Raw genomic sequence first — 20,291 nt, forward strand, 5'->3', positions numbered from 1 at the left:
TGAGAACCGCACACCCATCACCCATCTGCTAAAGTCCAGCTAAGGGTGAGATGGCCGGACGCCTTGCGGGGGCTGGCGACTATGTGTACAAGGTCTATCTCTGCAGACCACTCAGTGTCTCGCCCCTTAGTGCCCTCTGATACCATCGGATACCCTCTGACATCCCAAAAGCCACAGGCCATGCTAGAGAGCCGTGCACTGGGAGCTGACGCCCCCTCCCCCCACTCAACCCCCTGGTAAGATGAGATGCAACTAAGTCTGGGCGGAGTGTTAGGTACTGGGCAGGCAGAAAGGTGGCCTCCTTACAGAGCCCCTTAAAAGAGCAGCCAAATCACCAAACTACTGAGCTGCCATCACACTGCTTTGCATCCGTCCGAGCCGCCGTTGAACTGAATTGCCTCCTGTCCAGCTGTTCTTGCACAGAGTTGCATCCTGCGGAGCTGCTGTTGCACTGAATTGCGTCCGCCCGAGCTGCCGTTGCACTGCATTGCGTCCTGCCGAGCTGCCGTTCACTGCGTTGCATCCTGCAGAGCTGCTGTAGCACTGAATGGCATCCTGCCGAGCTGTGTCATACTGTGTTGCGTCCGTCCGAGCTGCCATTGCACTGGATTGTGTCCTGCCGAGCCGCCGTTTACTGCGTTGCATCCTGCCGAGCTGCTGTTGCACTGCATTGTGTTCTGCCGAGCTGCTGTTGCACTGAGTTGCATCCTGCCGAGCTGCTGTTGCACAGAGTTGCGTCCTGCCAAGCTGCAAGCTGCTGTTGCACTGAGTTGCCTTCTGCCAAGCTGCCGTTCACTGCGTCGCATCCTGATGAGCTGCTGTTGCACTGAATGGCATCCTGCCGAGCTGCGTCATACTGTGTTGCATCCGTCCGAGCTGCCGTTGCACAGAGTTGCGTTCTGCCGAGCTGCTGTTGCACTGAGTTGCGTCCTGCCAAGCTGCCGTTCACTGCGTTGCATCCTGATGAGCTGCTGTTGCACTGAATGGCATCTTGAGAGCTGCGTCATACTGTGTTGCGTCCTGCCGAGCTGCTGTTGCACTGCATTGTGTCCTGCCGAGCTGCCGTTCACTGCGTCGCATCCTGATGAGCTGCTGTTGCACTGAATGGCATCCTGCCGAGCTGCGTCATACTGTGTTGCATCCGTCCGAGCTGCCGTTGCACAGAGTTGCGTCCTGCCGAGCTGCCGTTGCACAGAGTTGCGTCCTGCCGAGCTGCTGTTGCACTGAGTTGCGTCCTGCCAAGCTGCCATTCACTGCGTTGCATCCTGATGAGCTGCTTTTGCACTGAATGGCATCTTGCGAGCTGCGTCATACTGTGTTGCGTCCTGCCGAGCTGCTGTTGCATTGAATGGCGTCCTGCCGAGCTGCTGTTGCACTGAATGGCATCCTGCAGAGCTGCGTCATACTGTGTTGCGTCCGTCCGAGCTGCCATTGCACTGCATTGTGTCCTGCCGAGCCGCCGTTCACTGCGTTGCATCCTGCCGAGCTGCCGTTGCACAGAGTTGCGTCCTGCCGAGCTTCTGTTGCACTGAGTTGCGTCCTGCCGAGCTGCCGTTCACTGCGTTGCATCCTGATGAGCTGCTGTTGCACTGAATGGCATCCTGCAGAGCTGCGTCATACTGTGTTGCGTCCGTCCGAGCTGTCATTGCACTGCATTGTGTCCTGCCGAGCCGCCGTTCACTGCGTTGCACCCTGCCGAGCTGCCGTTGCACAGAGTTGCGTCCTGCCGAGCTGCTGTTGCACTGAGTTGCGGCCTGCCAAGCTGCCGTTCGCTGCGTTGCATCCTGATGATCTGCTGTTGCACTGAATGGCATCCTGCCGAGCTGCGTCATACTGTGTTGCGTCCTGCCGAGCTTCTGTTGCACTGCATTGTGTCCTGCCGAGCTGCCGTTCACTGCGTTGCATCCTGATGAGCTGCTGTTGCACTGAATGGCATCCTGCAGAGCTGCGTCATACTGTGCTGCGTCCATCCGAGCTGCCATTGCACTGCATTGTGTCCTGCCGAGCCGCCATTCACTGCGTTGCATCCTGCCGAGCTGCCGTTGCACAGAGTTGCGTTCTGCCGAGCTGCTGTTGCACTGAGTTGCGTCCTGCCAAGCTGCCGTTCACTGCGTTGCATCCTGATGAGGTGCTGTTGCACTGAATGGCATCCTGCCGAGCTGCGTCATACTGTGTTGCGTCTTGCCGAGCTGCTGTTGAATTGAATGGAATCCTACCGAGCTGCTGTTGCACTGAATGGCATCCTGCAGAGCTGCGTCATACTGTGTTGCGTCCGTCCGAGCTGCCATTGCACTGCATTGTGTCCTGCCGAGCTGCCGTTGCACAGAGTTGCATCCTGCCGAGCTGCCGTTGCACAGAGTTGCGTCCTGCCGAGCTGCTGTTGCACTGAGTTGCGTCCTGCCGAGCTGCCGTTCACTGCGTTGCATCCTGATGAAGTGCTGTTGCACTGAATGGCATCCTGCAGAGCTGCGTCATACTGTGTTGCGTCCGTCCGAGCTGCCATTGCACTGCATTGTGTCCTGCCGAGCTGCTGTTCACTGCGTTGCATCCTGCCGAGCTGCCGTTGCACAGAGTTGCGTCCTGCCGAGCTGCTGTTGCACTGAGTTGCGTCCTGCCAAGCTGCCGTTAACTGCGTTGCATCCTGATGAGCTGCTGTTGCACTGAATGGCATCCTGCCGAGCTGCGTCATACTGTGTTGTGTCCTGCCGAGCTGCTGTTGCATTGAATGGCATCCTGCCGAGATGCCGTTGCACTGCATTGCGTCCTGCCGAGCTGCCGTTCACTGCGTTGCATCCTGCCGAGCTGCTGTTGCACTGAATGGCATCCTGCAGAGCTGCGTCATACTGTGTTGCGTCCGTCCGAGCTGCCATTGCACTGCATTGTGTCCTGCCGAGCCGCCGTTCACTGTGTTGCATCCTGCTGAGCTGCCGTTGCACAGAGTTGCGTCCTGCCGAGTTGCTGTTGCACTGAGTTGCGTCCTGCCGAGCTGCTGTTCACTGCGTTGCATCCTGATGAGCTGCTGTTGCACTGAATGGCATCCTGCAGAGCTGCGTCATACTGTGTTGCGTCCATCCGAGCTGCCATTGCACTGCATTGTGTCCTGCCGAGCCGCCGTTAACTGTGTTGCATCCTGCCGAGCTGCCGTTGCACAGAGTTGCGTCCTGCCGAGCTGCTGTTGCACTGAGTTGCGTCCTGCCTAGCTGCCGTTCGCTGCGTTGCATCCTGATGAGCTGCTGTTGCACTGAATGGCATCCTGCACAGCTGCGTCATACTGTGTTGCGTCCTGCCGAGCAGCGTCATACTGTGCTGCGTCCTGCCGAGCTGCTGTTGCACTGCATTGTGTCCTGCCGAGCTGCCGTTCACTGCGTTGCATCCTGATGAGCTGCTGTTGCACTGAATGGCATCCTGCAGAGCTGCGTCATACTGTGTTGCGTCCGTCCGAGCTGCCATTGCACTGCATTGTGTCCTGCCGAGCTGCCGTTCACTGCGTTGCATCCTGCCGAGCTGCCGTTGCACAGAGTTGCGTCCTGCCGAGCTGCTGTTGCACAGAGTTGCGTCCTGCCGAGCTGCTGTTGCACAGAGTTGCGTCCTGCCGAGCTGCTGTTGCACTGAGTTGCGTCCTGCCGAGCTGCCGTTCACTGCGTTGCATCCTGCCGAGCTGCTGTTGCACTGAATGGCATCCTGCAGAGCTGCGTCATACTGTGTTGCGTCCGTCCGAGCTGCCATTGCACTGCATTGTGTCCTGCCGAGCCGCCGTTCACTGCGTTGCATCCTGCCGAGCTGCCGTTGCACAGAGTTGCGTCCTGCCGAGCTGCTGTTGCACAGAGTTGCGTCCTGCCGAGCTGCCGTTGCACAGAGTTGCGTCCTGCCGAGCTGCCGTTCACTGCGTTGCATCCTGCCGAGCTGCTGTTGCACTGAATGGCATCCTGCAGAGCTGCGTCATACTGTGTTGCGTCCGTCCGAGCTGCCATTGCACTGCATTGTGTCCTGCCGAGCCGCCGTTCACTGCGTTGCATCCTGCTGAGCTGCCGTTGCACAGAGTTGCGTCCTGCCGAGCTGCTGTTGCAGTGAGTTGCATCCTGCCTAGCAGCTGTTGCAGTGAGTTGCATCCTGCCTAGCAGCTGTTGCAGTGAGTTGCATCCTGCCTAGCAGCTGTTGCAGTGAGTTGCATCCTCAGCTGCCATCGCACTTCTGCAGCAAGCACGTAAAAAAGTACTACTGTAGTACGCCTACATTCTTTTGTGGATCTACTCCATCATGTATTATCTTTCAGTTACCTTCCTTTGGTTTCTCACCAGAAATGAAACAAGTGCAATGCCCGTTTTAAAAGCATGGCCTAATTATATTATGAACACAAAGAGGGGAGACCCAAGGAGCTATATGAAGGTCCAGTGTCCAGGCTCCCAAACCAATATCTCAACAACAAAGAGGACACTGTACCTAGACGTGAGATGCAAAAAGTCATCTGATCATTATATTAGACACATTTAAAGCACTTTAAACTAAAATATAATTACAATTTGAATTAGAAACATACCATATAATTTTGAAAAGAAGACACCAAATAGGTAAATCAGAAAAAGCAAAAGCAAATAAAAAGCTACTTTGAAAGACACATTTACATTTGAATATAACACAATGCAGCAATTTATAAATGCGCCAACTATAGGTAGGTATTGTTCACACTCCTCAATGAAAATATAAAAACAAATGGAAAGTTATTTTCATTGCAAAAGGAACATGCAAAAGAATTGGAAATGTTTGAAAATGTGACCCATGTTACCTTGCTATTGGTGTAATGAAGAGGGAAGCGATGCAACACTGATGGGACAGTGGTGTGGTGTGCTCTTAGTGACAACACTCACCATGGAAGGTCTGTGAGAGGAAGGGGGCGCAGACGCAGTCCATTGGGAGAGAGTGTGGTAATGACAGACTGGCAGTCCTAGATCCACACACCAAGTGTCATCTGCACAGAATATAGCAAATCACCCTGAGCTCACACTCGTGGGACCTCAGAGGCTGCGCCAAGATAGTAATTGTTGCTCAGAGAAGGTTTCTCCCTGCTCTTATGAAGGCCTTGAGATTACTTAAGGCTAGTGAGATGCTCTGGGCGGTGCTGGCATTCGCATGTCCTGCGGCTCATGCCTGGATCCAGGGCATGATGCCGCCAGTGGTAAACCTGCAGGCAGCTCCTGCAGAAGGTCCTGTGCACACGTAAAGGTGAAGGTTTCTAATGTAAGAACAGAAAGTTATAGTTTGTAGTAGACAAGAAATGAAATAGTCGAAATCCAGCGAAGTGTGCAAATAGATTTATAGTTCGGTTTTGATCAGGACATTAAGAACAACGTAAGCCGACACGACTTTCGTCACATCGTTTGAAGATATGACTCTTCAGGGCTGATCCGAGAGACCTGCCACCGCCGTACTCCGCTTCATTTAACTTATGCCATTGGCCACTGGACACACCCGTCCATAGGCTACAGTCTAGGCTCACACGCCAGACAGGGCCCACTTCCCCCGTACTTTTCCCCTGTCGCAGCCGGCTCCATCCCTGCCGCCCCTGCGTTTCCAACCCTCTACATAGAGAACCCAGCCCTGAAGAGTCATATCTTCACACGATGTGACGAAACACGTGTCAGCTTACGTTGTCTATTACAAACTATAACTTTCTGTTCTTACATAAGAACCCTTCACCTTTACGTGTGCACAGGACCTTTGCATATACTCATACGGTAGGGGACCGTTTTCCTACCTTCACAGGGGCTGTTCCTGGGTTTGTTCCTCTGACCTGTTTGCACTGTTACACCTTGGCTCATTCAAACTTAACTTTAACCGGACACGCTGAGCGCCAAATCTTCCTGTCCTTCCCTCAAACCCAATCACCTCTTACACTAATAGGTCCTGCAGAAGGCACTGGATTACCCAGCTACCACTAATGTCACTGGAAGCTGGGGTTGAGATTCACAACAGACAAAGGCCATTATGAGGTTGTGGAGGTCAGATGGTCTGGAAGGCTCAGTCCAAGCTAATCTGACCCCCTCTCTGACACACTACATTGTGCACAGACAGCACTGCCCAGGTCTTCACTTGGGGTTCCTTCGCACAGCATCGCAGCAATCCTGCACTGTGGGCTGCTCCTGGCTTTTAAGTTATTGCATCAAACATAGAAGCTACATCAGTGCTAGAAATGAGGGTGCATCACACAGGTCCAACGACTGGGCCATTCCCCTGTTAGCGCCTGTTAGAAATGGGATCCCTGGCTGGCCAGGGCTTGCGCCAAAGTCAGTCAGAGACCACCACTCCTAAGTCAGGGCAAGGGAGTTACACGCCAAGATAACCCCTGCTCACCCCCTAGGTAACGTGGCGCGAGCAGCAAGGCTAAACTCAGAGGCTATGTGAGTTAAGTATGTGCGCACGCACCCCAGCAACAACACCCAAGGCCCGACACAAAGGAAACTCCACACAAGGTTATATATAAAAATAGTCTTTGTAATATACCAAAACACATTAGATAGAAACACACACTTTACAATGTGCCAACAGGCACGGGCAGAATTTACAGGGGATATTTAAAAGACAGGGCCACATGGACCACTGTCAGGAATGTAAATGTAAATGTATTTGAGCTTGTATAGCGCACAGCTACCCGCAGTGGGTTTCCCAGCGCTTGCTTAGGGAACCCGTCCTGGTATTCCCCTGCGATATAACCCCGGCAGGGTATCCACAAGGTGAAAGCCAGGCATCCCGCCGCGAGGGGCCGTTGTGGAGATTAAGCAAGCTATTGCCCAGAGTCGCAGAGTGTGAACCCGTGAGTCGAGAAGGCACCGGAGCGAGAATTATCGAGTCCGAGAAATTTTTTGAGCCCAAGACCCGCCGAGGCAGGGAATTGAACCCTGGTCCAGGGCCGATCTCAGCTTCCGGGTCTGCCGCCTCTAACTCCTGAGCCACACTTCTCCACTTCAGCACTTTTAGAACTTGAAATACTGTTAGAAATAGCACTTGCACATAGAATAATAATAGAACATAAAGCACACAACCAGTAACTACTGGTAAAGGTTAAGTACCCCCTACGCAATCCTAACCACCTTAGGAACAGGTCACGCAGGGAACCAGGACCTCACTAGCACCACCTGTACTAGCAAGAAAACAACCACCTAAGTATCACAATACTAGTAGGGGCATAGGCACATTACACATGAAGCATCACTATACATTCAGCGGTGTAGGGGAGGAAAACACATGATGCAGAACCTACATTCAGCGGTGTAAGGAAGGAAAACACATGATGCCTAAAAACATTCAGAGGTGTAAGAGAAACACATGATGCATAAACACACATTCAGAGGTGTAGAAAAAGAACAATTGTGCCAAACTCACAAGTCACCACCTGTGACTGTCTCTAGGCCAACTGGCCTTGTTGGGGCTAGGATGCCCTGTGTCCAAATGTCAGGGGCCTAAACGTGGCAGTTGCCCACAAAGTGCTGGGCAACTGTGTAGCAATTGATGGGGCCAGCGTTGGAGCCTCCTAGGCTCTGGACAAAGGAAATGTTCCCTAGATCCTCTCTAGGCTCAAAACAAATGACTTGGCCCTTTGGGCCTCGCTGGGCCCTTGAAACAACAATGTGGGCACTCAGGAGCCCCTCTGGGCTTGAAGGAATGAAATGCCCTGCAGCCTTGTGGCTCTAAACAACTAATTGCCCCTGTTGAGCCTCTCAGGGCTCTGAACCAATGTGGCACTTAAGGGCCTCTCGTGGCTCTAACACTAAGATGCCCCCTGAGCCCTTCGTGGGCTCCCAGTAAATCAAAACGCCCCCTTGAACCTTTCAGGTTCAACCACAAAATGCGGCCGTCTCTGGAGCCTCTCCGGGCTCTTGAACAAATATGCCCCACACGGTGGGGCCTCTGGGCTTCACTCTCCGGTCTCCGGCGAGGCTACTCTGGTCGGGACAGAGCGAGGCTCCTCTTGGGCTGCGGGGCTTCCCTGGACAGCGTGGGGCTTTCTGCCAGCACCGGAGCCTCTGCTGCTCCGTCTCTGCTGAGGCCGGCCTTCCTTCTGTGCGGGGCTCCTCTCCTCATGGGAGCCCTGCGAGCGCCGGCAGTCTTCCTCCTCACCGGGCAGGAGCGTGGGGAAGCCCTCGAAGTCGGGCCAATCCCTGCGCGGCCCGAGGATGATGCGATGGGAACCCCGACAGCCGGGAACCAATCCTAGCGCGTCCAGGGGGCGGGACCAGCACTCAGCTCGGGATCTCCCAGGGCAGTGAAGTTTTCTGGCACAATACGGGGTAAATGCCGGGTGGGCACCGGCTCCTTTGACTAAATTGTAAAGCGAGGTGGGCACTCGCTAGAGGGGCATGAATCGGCAAAATAGCGGAGTGGGCTCCAGCGCTGTTTTTCACGCAAAATGCGGGCCAAACAAATGCCGGGTGGGCACCGGCTTTAACAATGAAGGCGCTTCCATGCGCCAGAGGCCAGTAAACGCACTCCCAGTGCTAAAGACACAGATGAAGCGCTCCCAAGCGCTATAGGCACAGATAGAGCGATTCCTGGCGCTAGAGAGGAAGCCAGCACTCCCAAGCGCTTTAGGACAAAGTACCAGCGCTCCCAGGCGCTGGAGGGGTGCCACAGTCCAGCAGAAAGTCCTTCCAGGAGTACAGCAAGGCAGGGGGGCAAGGCTGGGCCCAGGGGCCAGCTCACTGGGCCCTCCAGGCAGGAAGGCAGTCCCAAGTGGCAGTCTCTCCTGGCGCCCAGCAGCAGCAGCCCCCCTCAAGTAGGATCCAGGAACAGAACAATTTCTGTGGGGACACAGCCCCATTTTTATACACCACATTCCTTTGTCTGTAGGTGCAGGGTGGGGGAGAAACCAGTCGCAGCTGGTTTTGGAGCACCCTTGATGTGCTCATCACCTCACTCTATTCACTGGCAGGGCTAGGGTCATCAGTCTCGCACCACAGGGGGCGGAGCCAGCATTGTCTGGGGAAAACCCAGCCTCATTCAGGACACAGGTACACTCCTCCCCAGCCATCAGCATGCTAATCTCCACACTCACCACCGGGTAGACCCATCATGACTCATGGAGCCTGCCATCCCAGCCAGCTCCAGCCAATCACATGCCAGCACCTTCACAGCACATACACAGCCATGTCTAGAAGTGGCACTTCCGCACAAGACACACTCATGCCACATACATCATTGCGAAGCATTCACTCACGAGTTCGCACAGCCAAATTCGAGCATGCACACCCCACGCATCAGGAACTACCAGAGACACAGACATTCCCCATGCATTCCTATGGGAGGGCAGGCCTATCTCATCACATGCACTCAGAGTGCGCACGCACTTTCCACTGGGACACAGTGAAAGTGTGCAGAAACCAAAGAATCACTACCTCCAATTCATATTCACAAAGCAAAAAGTTTAGGGTGAACCTGCCAGAAGGGCCAAGTCCAACAGCGCCCCCGACAGTAGCTTCTCCACCACGTTGAGATGAGGATCACCTTTGAACCTCAGAGGGAATCAGTCATTAATAACGACCTGAGATGTTAAACTCTGAGATTTGGACCTTCTCCGAGTAGGAGTCTCCCTTACTGTATGATGGAAATGTGTAGGGACGCCTTCAGTGCACAGCCAGGGTAAGTATGTTGTATTACCTCATCCATTGGAGCCTGAACTCTCCCATCTCTTCTCAGTCCTGCATCTACCTATGAATAGGAAAGACCAACGTACGCCTGGAGCCTCACCTCTGTCTTCAGTCCTAGGTCTACACGATAGGACGTAGGACTGACAGGCACCTGGACACTCTCCGCAGTCCTCGATCCACACACCAAGAGGCGGGTCTGATAGGTGTCTGCACCCTTTCCTCTGTCTTGAGTCCTATCTACACACCAAGAGGTAGGATTGGCAGGTGCCGGGAGCCTCCCCTCTGTCCTCAGTCGTAGATCTACACATCAAGAGGTAGGACTGACAGGTGCCGGGACACTCCCCTCTGTCCTCAGTCCTAGATCCACACACCAAGAGGCAGGTCGGATAGGTTTCTGGACCCTCTCCTCTGTTTTGAGTCCTATCTAACCACCAAAAAGTAGGAGTGACAGGCACCTGGACACTCCCCTCTGTCCTCAGTCCCAGATCTACACATCAAGAGGCAGGACTGACAGGCACCTGGACACTCCCATCTGTCCTCAGTCCTAGATCTACACACTAAGAGGTAGGACTGACAGGTGCCTAGACACTCCCCTCTGTCTTCATTCCTAGAGCTACACAACAAGAGGTAGGACTGTCAGGCACCTGGACACTTCCCTCTGTCTTCAGTCCTAGATTAACACACCAAGAAGCAGGTATGACAGGTGTCTGGACCCTCTCCTCTGTCTTGTGTCCTATCTAACTACCAAAAGGTAGGAGTGACAGGTGCCTGGACACTCCCCTCTGTCCTCAGTCCTAGATCTACACATCAAGAGGTAGGACTGACAGGCACCTGGACACTCATATCTGTCCTGAGTCCTAGATCTACACATTAAGAGGTAGGAATGCCAGGTGCCTAGACACTCCCCTCTGTCTTCATTCCTAGATCTACACAATAAGAGGTAGGACTGACTGACAGGCACCTGGACACTCCCCTCTGTCTTCAGTCCTAGATCCACACACCAAGAGGCAGGTCTGACAGGTGTCTGGACCCTTTCCTCTGTCTTGAGGTCTATCTACACACCAAGAGGTAGATGGACAGGTGCCGGAAGCATCCCCTCTTTCCTCAGTCGTAGATCTACACATCAAGAGGTAGGACTGACAGGTGCCTGGACCCCCTCCTCTGTCTTGAGACCTATCTATCCACCAAAAGATAGGAGTGACAGGCACCTGGACACTCCCCTCCATCCTCAGTCTTAGGTCTACACACCAAGAGGCAGGACTGACAGGTGCCTGGACCCTCTCCTCTATCATGTGTCCTATCTAACCACCAAAAGGTAGGAGTGACAGGCACCTGGACACTCCCCTCTGTCCTCAGTTCCAGATCTACACAGCGAGAGGCAGGACTGACCGGCACCTGGACACTCCCATCTGTCCTCAGTCCTAGATCTACACACTAAGGGGTAGGACTGACAGGTGCCTAGACACTCCCCTCTGTCTTCATTCCTAGAGCTACACAACAAGAGGTAGGACTGTCAGGCACCTGGACACTTCCCTCTGTCTTCAGTCCTAGATTAACACACCAAGAGACAGGACTGACAGGTGCCTGGACACTCCCCTCCATCCTCAGTCTTAGGTCGACACACTAAGAGGTAGGACTGACAGGTGCCTAGACACTCCCCTCTGTCTTCATTCCTAGAGCTACACAACAAGAGGTAGGACTGTCAGGCACCTGGACACTTCCCTCTGTCTTCAGTCCTAGATTAACACACCAAGAAGCAGGTATGACAGGTGTCTGGAACCTCTCCTCTGTCTTGAGTCCTATCTAACTACCAAAAGGTAGGAGTGACAGGCGCCTGGACACTCCCATCTGTCCTCAGTCCTAGATCTACACATCAAGAGGCAAGACTGATAGGCACCTGGACACTCCCCTCGGTCTTCAGTCCCAGATCTACACATCAAGAGGCAGGACTGAGAGGCACCTGGAAACTCCCCTCTGTCCTCAGTCCCAGATCTACACATCAAGAGGCATGACTGACAGGCGCCTGGACACTCCCCTCTGTCCTCAGTCTTAGGTCTACACAACAAGAGGCAGGACTGACATCCCCTTAAATTGTTTGTCTTCAATCCTTGACCTGGGGGAGCTGTTAGGAATCTTCTGATCTTAGAGGCCAGGCAGTCCTGAATGCTAGTCAGGACACTGACTGCAGATTGGTTGATGGCAAACACCTCACATCCAGCATCCCATTCTTAAAATGGGTCCAATGTATGTCACAAACTGTAAGAACAAATATGGCTTTCTGTCCTCAAGAAATATGCCCATTGCGTGTCATGTATGAATGCATAACTGCCTATGAAGGCTAGCAATGGCCACACTGCACAGAGTAAGGCTGGCTAGTAAGGGCCACACTGCACACAGTGAGGCTGTCTAGTAAGGGGCACACTGCACACAGTAAGACTGTCTAGCAAGTGCCAACCTGATCACAGAAAGGCTGTCTAGTAAGTGACACACTGCACACAGTGAGGCTGTCTAGTAAGGGGCACACTGCACACAGTAAGACTGTCTAGCAAGTGCCAACCTGATCACAGAAAGGCTGTCTAGTAAGGGACACACTGCACACAGTAAGGCTGTCTAGTAAGGGACACACTACACACAGTAAGGCTGTCTAGTAAGGGACACACTGCACACAGTAAGGCTGTCTAGTAAGGGACACACTGCACAAAGTGAGGCTGTCTAGTAAGGGACACACTGCACACAGTAAGGCTGTCTAGTAAGGGACACACTACACACAGTAAGGCTGTCTAGTAAGGGACACACTGCACACAGTGAGGCTGTCTAGTAAGGGACACACTGCACACAGTAAGGCTGTCTAGTAAGGGACACACTGCACAAAGTGAGGCTGTCTAGTAAGGGACACACTGCACACAGTAAGACTGGCTAGCAAGTGTCAAGCGGATCACAGAAAGGCTGTCTAGTAAGGGACACACTGCACACAGTAAAGCTGGCTAGTAAGGGCCACACTGCACACAGTGAGGCTGTCTAGTAAGGGACACACTGCACACAGTGAGGCTGTCTAGTAAGGGCCACACTGCACACAGTGAGGCTGTCTAGTAAGGGACACACTACACACAGTAAGGCTGTCTAGTAAGGGACACACTGCACACAGTGAGGCTGTCTAGTAAGGGACACACTACACACAGTAAGGCTGTCTAGTAAGGGACACACTACACACAGTAAGGCTGTCTAGTAAGGGACACACTGCACACAGTGAGGCTGTCTAGTAAGGGACACACTGCACACAGTAAGGCTGTCTAGTAAGGGACACACTGCACAAAGTGAGGCTGTCTAGTAAGGGACACACTGCACACAGTAAGACTGGCTAGCAAGTGTCAAGCGGATCACAGAAAGGCTGTCTAGTAAGGGACACACTGCACACAGTAAGGCTGGCTAGTAAGGGCCACACTGCACACAGTGAGGCTGTCTAGTAAGGGACACACTGCACACAGTGAGGCTGTCTAGTAAGGGCCACACTGCACACAGTGAGGCTGTCTAGTAAGGGACACACTGCACACAGTAAGACTGGCTAGCAAGTGCCAACCTGATCACAGAAAGGCTGTCTAGTAAGGGACACACTGCACACAGTGAGGCTGTCTAGTAAGGGACACCCTGCACACAGTGAGGCTGTCTAGTAAGGGCCACACTGCACACAGTGAGGCTGTCTAGTAAGGGACACACTGCACACAGTAAGACTGGCTAGCAAGTGCCAAGCTGATCACAGAAAGGCTGTCTAGTAAGGGACACACTGCACACAGTAAGTCTGGCTAGTAAGGGCCACACTGCACACAGTAAGGTTGGCTAGTGAGGGCCACACTGCACACAGTAAGGCTGGCTAGCAAGGGCCAAGCTGATCACAGAAAGGCTGTCTAGTAAGTGACACACTGCACACAGCAAGGCTGGCTAGCAAGGGCCACACTGCACACAGTAAGGTTGGCTAGTAAGGGCCCCACTGCACACAGTGAGGCTGTCTAGTAAGAGAGACACTACACACAGTAAGGCTGGCTAGCAAGGGCCAAGCTGATCACAGAAAGGCTGTCTAGTAAGGGACACACTGCACACAGTAAGGCTGGCTAGTAAGGGCCACACTGCACACAGTAAGACTGGCTAGCAAGTGCCAACCTGATCACAGAAAGGCTGTCTAGTAAGGGACACACTGCACACAGTAAGGCTGGCTAGTAAGGGCCACACTGCACACAGTGAGGCTGTCTAGTAAGGGACACACTGCACACAGTGAGGCTGTCTAGTAAGGGCCACACTGCACACAGTGAGGCTGTCTAGTAAGGGACACACTGCACACAGTAAGACTGGCTAGCAAGTGCCAACCTGATCACAGAAAGGCTGTCTAGTAAGGGACACACTGCACACAGTAAGGCTGGCTAGTAAGGGCCACACTGCACACAGTGAGGCTGTCTAGTAAGGGACACACTGCACACAGTGAGGCTGTCTAGTAAGGGCCACACTGCACACAGTGAGGCTGTCTAGTAAGGGACACACTGCACACAGTAAGACTGGCTAGCAAGTGCCAACCTGATCACAGAAAGGCTGTCTAGTAAGAGAGACACTACACACAGTAAGGCTGGCTAGCAAGGGCCAAGCTGATCACAGAAAGGCTGTCTAGTAAGGGACACACTGCACACAGTAAGGCTGGCTAGTAAGGGCCACACTGCACACAGTAAGACTGGCTAGCAAGTGCCAACCTGATCACAGAAAGGCTGTCTAGTAAGGGACACACTGCACACAGTAAGGCTGGCTAGTAAGGGCCACACTGCACACAGTGAGGCTGTCTAGTAAGGGACACACTGCACACAGTGAGGCTGTCTAGTAAGGGCCACACTGCACACAGTGAGGCTGTCTAGTAAGGGACACACTGCACACAGTAAGACTGGCTAGCAAGTGCCAACCTGATCACAGAAAGGCTGTCTAGTAAGGGACACACTGCACACAGTAAGGCTGGCTAGTAAGGGCCACACTGCACACAGTGAGGCTGTCTAGTAAGGGACACACTGCACACAGTGAGGCTGTCTAGTAAGGGCCACACTGCACACAGTGAGGCTGTCTAGTAAGGGACACACTGCACACAGTAAGACTGGCTAGCAAGTGCCAACCTGATCACAGAAAGGCTGTCTAGTAAGGGACACACTGCACACAGTAAGGGTGGCTAGTAAGGGACACGCTGCACACAGTGAGGCTGGCTAGTAAGGAACACACTGCACACAGTAAGGCTGGCTAGCAAGTGCCAAGCTGATCACAGAAAGGCTGTCTAGTAAGGGACACACTGCACACAGTAAGGCTGGCTAGTAAGGGACACACGGCACACAGTAAGGCTGGCTAGCAAGTGCCAAGCTGATCACAGAAAGGCTGTCTAGTAAGGGACACACTGCACACAGTAAGTCTGGCTAGTAAGGGCCACACTGCACACAGTAAGGTTGGCTAGTGAGGGCCACACTGCACACAGTAAGGCTGGCTAGCAAGGGCCAAGCTGATCACAGAAAGGCTGTCTAGTAAGTGACACACTGCACACAGTAAGGCTGGCTAGCAAGGGCCACACTGCACACAGTAAGGTTGGCTAGTAAGGGCCCCACTGCACACAGTGAGGCTGTCTAGTAAGGGAGACACTACATACAGTAAGGCTGGCTAGCAAGGGCCAAGCTGATCACAGAAAGGCTGTCTAGTAAGGGACACACTGCACACAGTAAGGCTGGCTAGCAAGGGCCACACTGCACACAGTAAGGTTGGCTAGTAAGGGCCACACTGCACACAGTAAGGTTGGCTAGCACGGGTCACACTGCACGCAGTAAGGTTGGCTAGCAAGGGTCACACTGCATACAGTAAGGCTGTCTAGTAAGGAACACACTGCACAAAGTGATGCTGGCTAGTAAGGGCCACACTGCACACTGTAAGGTTGGCTAGTAAGGGACACACTGCACACAGTGAGGCTGTCTAGTAAGGGACACACTGCACACAGTGACGCTGTCTAGTAAGGGACACACTGCACACCGTAAGGCTGGCTAGCAAGTGCCAAGCTGATCACAGTAAGGTTGGGACACACTGCACAGAGTAAGATTGGCTAGTAAGGGCCACACTGCAAACAGTAAGTCTGACTAGTAAGGGACACACTGCACACAGTAAGGTTGTCTAGTAAGGGACACACTGCACACAGTGAGGCTGTCTAGTAAGGGCCACACTGCACACAGTGAGGCTGGCTAGTAAGGGACACACTGCCCAGTAAGGCTGGCTAGTAAGGGACACACTGCACACAGTAAGGCTGTCTAGTAAGGGACACACTGCACACAGTGAGGCTGGCTAGTAAGGGCCACACTGCACACAGTGAGGCTGTCTAGTAAGGGACACACTGCACACAGTGAGGCTGGCTAGTAAGGGACACACTGCACACAGTAAGGCTGGCTAAAAAGGGGCATTGCACACAGTACGGTCCCCTAGTAAGGAGCATTTCACAGAGTAAGCCTGGCTAGTAAGGGACACACTGCACACAGTAAGGCTGGCTAAGCATTGCACAGTGTAAGCCTGGCTAGTAAGAGACACACTGCACACAGGAAGGATGGCTAAGCATTGCACAGAGTAAGCCTGGCTAGTAAGGGACACACTGCACACATTAAGTCTAGTAAAGGACTGGTAAGGGGCTAGTAAGGGACACACTGCACACAGTAAGGCTGGCTAGTAAGGGCCACACTGCACACAGGGAGGCTGGCTAGTAAGGGACACACCGCACACAATAAGTCTAACAAAGGACTGGTAAGGGGCTAGTAAGGGACACACTGCACACAATTCTGTAGTTCACAGATATCCTTCTTGGAGGCAGGACAGAGCCTAAACAACAAACACAAATGTATTTGTTTATTACTCATTGTAGGGGAGATGGTCCCCTAAAATCTTTGTAGGAAATGCTTGTCGGTAGCTGGACTGTGGGGAGATAAGATGGTTCTGGGTTTCTGTTTACAGATGGCATTCTAACCAGAGTTCACTTCTTCTGTCAGAGACCAGGGACTCTTCCCTGAGGGCAATGATCCCCTCTTCTGCCTGGAGGAGGAGCTGGAAGAAGTCAGAGACTCCGGGGAGTTCCCACCACACTACAGCCTCACGCGCTCTACACTACAGCGAATGAAAGAAGAAGTCCTTGGGACGGTGGGTAGTGTCAGCACCGGGAGCACGTGGTATGGGGCGCCTTGGGATCGATATGGGACAGTATCATACATGCCAATAGACCCGATTCAGGCAGAGACTCACTATTTTTTTAAGACAAATATGGTTTTATTTGAGCTGTTTCCCGCCTGAAATTGCCTCTGCTCAAATAGAAGTCATGGAGGCCCTAACGAGTGAGTAGCGCACTCTATAATTGATTTATTGATTGAGGGAAATACATTCTCCCGATTCTGTTTTTTAAATCTCCCACTTTCCACTTCTAAAATGTTAGCATGTATGCAGTAGAGCACACAGTAAGTCTTGTACTAGGCTAATTATGTCATGGGAGTGACAGAGGAGTAGTGTGGTGTGGAGCAGTGAATAACGCAGTAAATGTTGCATTTTATCTTTTTATCTGTGGTTATGTATAAAGCAGACCAGACCCACTGGCGTACCAGCACTCTTTACAATTAAAATATGTTCATACAGGTAAGTACATAAATAGGAATCCATTAAGAATACGTACTAATCAGTGAGTAAAGATATACATGGGGGCGAGTACGGTCCACATTGGTGGTGACTCCTGGAGTTCAAAGAGGGCCGGTCTCGTGGCTTTTCATTCAGTCTGTAGATCCTCCCCAGCCTGGGAGCAGGTGACAGACCACACCACACCCAGAGCTCTGGTTTGGACATCTTTATTCTCCAGCATGCAACTGTTAACTGAACGCTCTAAGTCACAAACTTTTTAACCACACCCAGTCACACTCATGCTAAGCATGGTATGGAACGTGAGCGAACCCTGTATCAATTCTCACTCCCTCCTTCTAGGCATGACAAGTCATGGGTGGAGTTGGACAATGAACTCTGGCTACAGTACATGACCCCCGTGAGATCTATGCTAGGTTTACACAGAGCAAGTGGTTTGCCGCTGTTAAACTCACCATCCTCAGGGTGACCCATCTGGGAGGGGTGGGGGCGGAGGGAAGAGTGAGTAGGCCTGAGCCAACAGGCGCATGTTGGAATTTTAACAAAGCGGGTGCTGTGGATACCCATGCAGACTCCGACATGAGTGCTCGAGATGTGGAGATAAACAATGCTGCTGCCTGGGGCAGGGCAGAGAGCAAAGGGTGGAGGCAGCGCTGACAGTCAAGGGATGTTGGGGAAGGCCAGCTACACCAGTTACACTTGAGAAGTTCTCTGCAGAAGTACCTGGATAGAAGCAGGGGCGGCTCTAGGCTCACGGCGGCCCTGGGCAGGGAGCGTAGGTAGGGGGCCCCGGAAGAGGGGGTCCAGGCGGGCCGGAGCGCGGAGGCCAGTGAAGAGGAGAGGGTCACGGTGTTTGGAAGTGGAACACCACACAAATATGTATCCATCCTCAGAGGATTATTATAATTAAGGATGTATATTGGTGTGGCGGCCCCTGGGGTTTGATGACCCTGTGCAGGTGCACAGCTTGCACATGCCTAAGGCCGCCTCTGATAGGAGAGCAGAGCAGCTACTGCTGGACAGTTTTTCCCAGGTTTCGGATGCCTTATTCAGGCCATGTGAGGAGATATGCAGGGAACCTAAAATCTTGCAAAGAGGTGGGTGTGGGTTGTGGACAGCTGATAACAGAAATGTTAAAGTGAGGCATGGAGGCCCTTTCAATTCTTCATATGCTACACCTGATGATATCCCTCTCGACTATAGTGAGGAAGAAGGTGCAAAGCGAGTTTCGTCTGATGCAACATTTGTCATGTCCAGAGGGGGGTTCTGTAAATGACTTCATCAATCAAAATGACTGTACAGTTAAATATTACAACATAGACACTGATGCAGTGAGGACTGTGACCTGGAAACACAGCAATATAGCAGAAATGGGGAAGGCAGACATAAAATCTGCATTTTTCCTCCTGCCAGTGCATTCGGTATGCTTTTGGCTGTTGGGCATTCAGTTCGTGGGCCAGTTCTTCGTGGACAAGGCAATGGCGATGAGGTGATTGATAGCTTGTGAGCGTTTTGAGAAGTTAACACATTTCTGGAAAGGGTGGTGAGAGAGGTGGCCAGGTTGGAACAACTTATGCCCTACCTTGATCATCTTTTCTTTAAGGGCATCGCAGGAATAACATGAGAATATAAATGGTTCACGAGGTCTTTGGTGTGTCGTTAGCATGCACACACATGGCTAAAGGGAGTTGGACGCACAGGAGGCACAGAATAGCCTTTTTTAGAATTCTTCCAGTGGTGCCAGCTGTGAGGTTGTGGGGCTATGAGTTGAAGGACAAAGAGTGGCTTTGTGAGTGGACAGTGCCGCTGCGGTGCATGTGATCAACAACTTGAACAAAAGGATGAGCATGCGCTGGGACTTTTGTGGGAACCAGCGATGATGCGCTCGATGTGGAACGTGTAGTTCAAGCCATGGCGCACACAATGGGGGAATGACAAAGTGTCTCGTTCACAGTGGGTGAGATTCCGTGGTTTAGCTTCAGAAGCAGACTGCTAAGGCACCTCTATGACACTAAAAAAAGTGCAGCCTTTGTGTTTGACAGAGAGGTCACTAGCAGAGTCGAGGAGCAATAGATACTGGGCAGCATGGATGGAATTGGTCGAGCCAGGAGTGGAAAGGCGGTGTGGAAGGTGGGGTCTGGCGAGGCGAAGAGAGGACACAATGAACTTTCTGATAAGTCAAGTGGACAAACGTTTGGCCCCTGTGGACTTTTCAGAAAAGTTGGTGGGATAGCCTTCTATAGGAAGTGCTTTTTGGGGTGTGAGCCTTGTGGAGGTGAGCTGGGAAGGCGGGTTTTGAAAGGATGGGCTAGAGAACGGGGATTAGAGGGTGATGTAAGTTAACCAACAAGGGCTAGCATACTAAGGAGGGCCATTTGCTGAGTGAAATCTGAATGCACATCTGGATGGGAATTCAGGATATTCAGGACAATATTTTAAGTAATTTTCTTTGGGACATTTAGGGTATCAGAAGTGACGGGTACAAGGAGCTACAATGGTTAATGTAATGTAAACAGGATTTGTAAAGCGCGGCTAATCACCCATGAGGGTATCCAGGAGCTACGGATGTCGCGGCAGGAGCTCAGTCGAACAGTCAGGTTTTAGTCCTTTCCTGAACTCCAGCAGCGAGTGTGTGGCCCAGAGTTGAAGAAGGAGGGCGTTTTAAATCATGGCTACAGGTTAGGATAAGGAGCGGCTTCATTGTGGCTTCACCGTATGCGATGGATGTGAGCAAAATTTAGGGAGGCGGAGAGCAGGTGTCTGGACGGTTGGTGGAAGGTCAGGCGGTGATTGATGTATGCGGTCCAGGGTTGTGCAGGGGTTTCCAGTTGTGGCAGCATCTTGAAGTGGCATCTCGTCTGAATAGGGCGCCAGTGGAACTTGCTGAGGTTGGGGGTGATATGAGTTAAGGATGAGTCTGGCCGAGGCGTTCTGTATGAGCTGTAGCCTTTTCAGGAGGTGTGAGGCGATTCCTGCGTAGAGTGCGTTGCC

General features: G+C 52.5%; 1 protein-coding gene across 1 annotated transcript in view; it reads left to right on the forward strand.

Annotated features, from left to right (window-relative positions):
• Nucleotides 1-20,291, forward strand: part of LOC147706721 (uncharacterized) — a 507,439-nt gene that overhangs the window by 304,525 nt on the left and 182,623 nt on the right. Inside the window, exon 7 of the mRNA XM_086925573.1 lies at nt 16,670-16,817. Within this exon, the coding sequence (XP_086781699.1) occupies nt 16,670-16,817 (148 nt within the window). The remainder of the gene's footprint in view (nt 1-16,669; nt 16,818-20,291) is intronic.

The sequence above is a fragment of the Lissotriton vulgaris genome, chromosome 6, assembly GCF_964263255.1.
Source record: "Lissotriton vulgaris chromosome 6, aLisVul1.2, whole genome shotgun sequence".
NCBI classification, from domain to species: domain Eukaryota; kingdom Metazoa; phylum Chordata; class Amphibia; order Caudata; family Salamandridae; genus Lissotriton; species Lissotriton vulgaris.